The 5,780-nt window shown below is 40.3% G+C and overlaps 1 protein-coding gene across 1 annotated transcript in view; it reads right to left on the bottom strand.

Moving 5' to 3' along the window:
• ADCY1 (adenylate cyclase 1) overlaps positions 1-5,780 on the bottom strand; it is a 171,902-nt gene that overhangs the window by 131,256 nt on the left and 34,866 nt on the right. The window contains exon 4 of the mRNA XM_009285327.2: positions 4,350-4,359. Within this exon, the coding sequence (XP_009283602.1) occupies positions 4,350-4,359 (10 nt within the window). The remainder of the gene's footprint in view (positions 1-4,349; positions 4,360-5,780) is intronic.

Below are 5,780 nucleotides of genomic sequence, written 5' to 3'. Positions count from 1 at the left end.
GTTGGACTCGATGATCTTAGAGGTCTTTTCCAACCTCAATGATTCTATGATTCTATGATTCTGTGCCAGCAGTCACATGTTTAACTGGCTCTGGGAACTCACCTGGCCAAAAATAACCCACTCTTTACAAATAATCTTATTTTTCAAAATTGTGCCCCTTAAGAGATCACAATTTTTTCAACAGTAAGCAACATGAGATGCACCACTGCATGGAAACTTGTTCCAGCTAAACAAAATTAATAAAGCAAGATGCCACAGATATTTGTATTAAGTCATAAAATGTTGGCCCTGGTTATTTCCACAGGGAGGCTGGTGACAATTATGAAGGTGCTGACTTTGAAGATGCATAGTGCATTTTAGTTAGTTACAGTGGCAAAAGAACCTAGAAAAGGACTTCAAACATCAAGGTGATTTAACAGTAGAGGTACAAAACAGTAAGATGGAACCAATATTCTTTGCTAAGCCTCAGCTCTTTCAAGAACATCCACTTCAGGAGAATAGTCCAGGCTGTCTTGGATCAATAATAAACCTACATTCTGAACCTGACAGTGATTTCTTAGCGATCTGGTCCTCTGACCACACAGCTCTCATCCATGCTGCCCATGTAGAAAGAGGTATGGTGGGTAAATACCTCCAGCTTCCAAACGGAGACCAACTATGGACTAAGTACAGCAACTGCCTACTGCCACTATGTTGTCTATGGACTAGGAAAGTTTGGGATCCACTGCACTGGAACTATGCTCTGAAAGGTGCTAAAGGCTCTCCTCAAAGGTCCTAAATATGCAGCAATATAGTTCTTGACAAGGAGAAAGAACAGTTTGTATCAGAGGTGCAGTGTGAAGGTGCCAGGGGCTACAGCAGAAAGCTTTGAGAAATTGCACAGAATTAGAGTACAAGGGAGAAAAACTGAATAGTATTTCCTTAAAAAAACGTAGATGCTTCAGGGAAGAAAGCTCAGCGAAAAGATGTTAGGTTTTCAATCTGTTGGGGGTTTTTTGTTTGTTTTGTGTTTTTTTATTCCCAGCTGAAAGCAGAGGAAATTTCATTACTGGATTACAAGAGAGAATATGGTTGGGCCCAAAGTAGAAATAAAGCTATCAGGTAATATTTTATTTTTTCATAAAGACTCTAAATATTTCATACCATTATTGTAAAGTATATACACATGAAATGCCATTCTAATAAAGGTGGGCCATACTATAATATTCATGATGAAGTTTACAGGTTCAGTGAAAAAGTATTAAAGGTGCACAAATTACAGACACAAGTATTTGAAAGCTACAAAGACTACCATCAAGTCTGCAGTCATGAAGCCACAAGTAAAGAAGTAAAACAGACAGTTGCAAACAAAGAAATGTTCGTGTCCATGCTCTAAGCATAGATAGGCAGACAAGCAGTAGACAGCCTGCCTACTTTTAAGGCCTAAAGACAGATGGAACAGAGCAATACTGCCAGTTAGCTGGTGTTCATTTGAAAAACCCGATCAGGTAACCAAAATCCAAGAACCACAAACCAACCATCCAATACAGATGATGGAAATGGTATTGGTAGCAGCCAGCTAGGAAACAAGGCAAGTCAGCCATCACTTTCTAGGACTAACAGAACTGAACAGAAGACTAAGGGAGGAACCGGCTAACTGCAGTACCTAGTGAACAGATGCCCACCCACCACAGAGATCACATGAAGAGTTAAAAAGTGAAACAGCCAAACCCACAATTCCCAGACAGAATAATTCTTCACGAAAGATCAAAGCTCAAAATCAATGTTTTCAGCAGTTGCTGAAGGTTATGAGTATCATGCAGTATTTTGATAACATTTTTTTATTTAAATAAGCACCACAGGAGATGAGTACAAATATCAAATGTCTCTTGCAAAGATATGTCATACAGTTCCAATTCAGCAATATTTAATTCAACTGCTGCACAACTGCTTTTATTAAAAAAAAAAACCAAAAAACACCACCTTTTTCCACACCTCTGGCTTTCTTTGTCAAACAGCAGGTTGCATTGGAAATTTTTACCCCGCAATGGCACTCTGGCAAGCCTGGTGAGGAATTCAGATGTGCTGTGAGACAGAGCCTGGCTTGGAACCATTAAAGAAAGCTCATGTCAAGCCCACCAACTGTGGCATTAAAACTACTGCACAAGCTATTATTTTGTCATGTGCAGTTAAAAGTAGTTGATGGGGCCTATTATGAAATATGACCAGGAATACATGCAAGAGCTTTGTATTTTTGCCTTTATCCAAAACATGATTATGCATTTGACTCCTGAGATGGGATGAGACAGTTTCTGCACCCTGGCCTCCAAGAGGGACGCAGGCATCACAGCACTGATGACAAAACTGACTGAATGGATCTAGCAGCTCAAGTGATAGGTCGTCCCGTTTCGTTTTCTCTGTTGCGCAGCCCCTGCTCAACAGTTCTGCTGAGTGAGAAAAAAAGAACCGAACCAAACCACCAGTGTGACAGACTGAACCAAACAGAGCCAGGCAGAGCACTCTCCAGGCTCTCACAAGCAATCTCTGGGAATAGCAGCATGCCATGCTCTGCACAATAATTAAGTTGGAAGAATAATCTGTGGAAAAATACAAGGCCTCTTCTGTTCTCATCACCTAGAAGAGAAGCCATTCACAGAGCAACAGGATATGGGAAAGGGACCTTGGCTAATCTGCTGGTGAGAAAAGCGGCTGATGCACACCAGGCAGCTACGCACATCCCTGCCTGTGTGTCACTGCACAAAGCGCTGAAAAAAACAGGTTTGGTTTCACAGTGTTTTGCGTAGCCAACCTGATGTTTTCACTGTGGAGATATTTTATGTATATATACAAATATATGAAAGAATCCTGAAATTCCACTGTGAGACACTACATGGCAAAGGACCAAGACCAAAACCAAAAATAGATCAGGGAGAAAGAAATGAGGCTAGCCCTGTAACCCTGTCAAGAGATTCAAAATAGCACAGTAGGAAATCCATAGGAGAGCAAATCCCTTTCATCCTGTACAGTTATCCCTTGCTACATAGTTGTTTTTGGCTCTCTCCTTTCAAGCTGTAAAGGCCTAGATACTTCTCTGCAGAAATTAGAAGTTTGCCTGGGTATAACATGATAATTAATAATTCTGAGTTATCTAAAATGCAAATTAGGCTGCCAAATATGTTCCATTAATGATCCTTTTAAAGTTACAACAGCATTTTCAGAAAAATTATTTCATCACAAATGTAGGTCAGTGACTGTATTCCACTGATCAGATAACTCGAATATCTTAACCTACTTAAAGGAGTTTAAATTTAAACTTATTTCCAAAATCACCCATTGCAAAATGATACATATATATATATGTGTGATATCTGTATATTTGTTTATATATGTTTTATAAATGTACATATATCTACACGTTCCTAATTCCAATTTAGAATGACTGAAAAAGTCATCCCAAATATTATCATAAAATCAAAACATATAAAATACAAAACATCGATGCAATAGCCCTTGATTACTTCTAATTACAACTCAACCCAAATTTTCATGCTGCCCTGCCATATTGCTCGCTCTCACTTCATGTAGCCAATGTTTCACAGCTTTGCAAGCAAGCAAGAGATGCTAATGCTCTGATGTAATTCCATACAAAATACCCCTTGACATGCTTTATTTGTTTTTCTAATTAAGTGCTTAGCCAACCCACACTGCAATATGGACACATGTAACTCTGTGAGCGTACATCATGCTTCTCCACTCCTGCAAATGACTCCCACCTTCCTGGAAACACACATGCAAACCTCCTACCTCCCAAATGCAGATGGTATTAATTATCAGAAAGGACCTAAATGTTTACAACAGGGATTTAACATTTTCATCAACATGCTTCTTTACTAAGTATTAATAAAAATATAGGTGGAATAAGGGCAGTGTTTGCCAAACTCTAACCAGAAGTAATGTGAATTTACAAATTTCATGCAATTTTGCTTTAAACAGTTACTCAAAGATATACCAATTGCCAAGTGATTTACGATGTACTTATCATTAAATAAGGTCCAATTTTTATACAGCAACTATCCACTCACTCAAATGAACTGTGACTCTAAGTTCTAACCTTGCTTCTAACATTGGAAACCAGAGGACTTCTAGTCAGGGTGAAGACAGCAGCATTGCAGCATCATCTGCAGTGGACTCTCCAGTTTGAGTTTGTTGCACTTAGGTGTTGGCCCTTCTAAGGACTTGTTGTGAATTTGAACAGAATACAGTGCACGGTGCAAAAAAAGTGCAGTTCACAGCACACCGAAAGTATGAGCTGGTTTGGTAGTCCTTGAAACTGAGCCACTGCAGGGCGCAGACAGCATCTGCCCCACCACTGACCTCCATCTGAGGGGCAGCAACAACTGTGGCGAGCAACCTAGCACCACGGGTCTGATGGTCATGCTCTGCCCTGCTCACCATGCTGATACCAGCACCAGTGTGGCCAGTCTGCAAGGGGAATGCCAGTTCATTTTAATTACTGGACTGAATGGCCAGCAAGTGGTAACTGTATGATGATTATGGGCAAGATTATCACTAAATCAGTCATTTCTTACTATTAGATATGCAGAACTATATCTGCATCTAATTTTTGTTACCCTTATAGATCATAGTGCATGCTTTCCCACAGCCTGACATAATTCAAGGGCCTGAATTAACTTTACTGAGAGATCATCCCACTCTGACATAGAGAAAAGGGGAACAGAGAGAAAAAAATAATGGAGGTAGGAAGCAATTTCCAAAACCTGCTACCAACAGCACAGGCATCAGTAACATCTATAGGAAAAAGCTCTACTGAGAACATCACTGAATGTGCCCCAGGCACTAGGCACAGTGAAGCAAGCATAAAATTGGAGTGGGTAACAGGCCATAAAATAAGAGTTTCTTTGATAATTAAATGTACCATATTCTTGACCATAATCTCCATGAAGGTAACTGTGCTATGAAAGTCTAGATATCCAGACACGCATCCAGAGAGTAGCTACATTGACACACACAGAAAGCACAGAGAGATTCCCCTTCTGTAAAAGGTGAATAAAGATCTCCCTTGGCTGTTGTACACAGAGGAAATACCTGACGTGAGGCTCACTTCGTCCCAAGCAGAAAAACAGCAGAGCAGTCCTCCTCTAATTCAGCTGGTTTCTTGGATGCTTCCCTTACACCACTCTCAATTTGAGCTCAGCTTTCCATCTCTCTGCTACAATCCTTTTACACTCCATTTGGCCTCACTTTCTGCTGTATAAATCTCTGTATTTATGACAGGCAGCTGTGACTATTCCTCGAGCCAGGAGGAGAAACTCTTTTCCTGGAACAGATCAGTGCCGGAGACACACACACGCAGCAAACCCTTCAAAAGGACTTGAAGTGCTCTGCTGGAGCGCTCACTACCAAAAGCATACCTTCAGAGGAAGGTAAGGGACACGGTGTCACAGTGACTGGCAATAAAGGCAGAAAGAATTATTTCCAGAAGACACAGGAAGCTTTTGAACAGATATGACAGTTCCTTACCTTCACTGAAATCAGCTTCTTTCTAAACGTACGTACAAGTACCTTAAGGCAACATGGATGCATTAATGATATGATTACTATGATAATTTGTTATCCGACTTCAGTGCCTTAATATTTACTGTTTACTATCAAGCATAGAATCATAGAATCATTAAGGTTGGAAAAGACCTCTAAGATCATCGGTCCAACCGTTCAACCCAACACCACCATGCCCACTAAACCATGTCCCTAAGCGCCTCATCTACACGTCTTCTAAATAC

Source organism: Aptenodytes forsteri, unplaced genomic scaffold, assembly GCF_000699145.1.
Source record: "Aptenodytes forsteri isolate BGI_AS27 unplaced genomic scaffold, ASM69914v1 Scaffold44, whole genome shotgun sequence".
Lineage (NCBI taxonomy): Eukaryota > Metazoa > Chordata > Aves > Sphenisciformes > Spheniscidae > Aptenodytes > Aptenodytes forsteri.
This window is presented reverse-complemented; position numbering and strand designations above follow the sequence as displayed.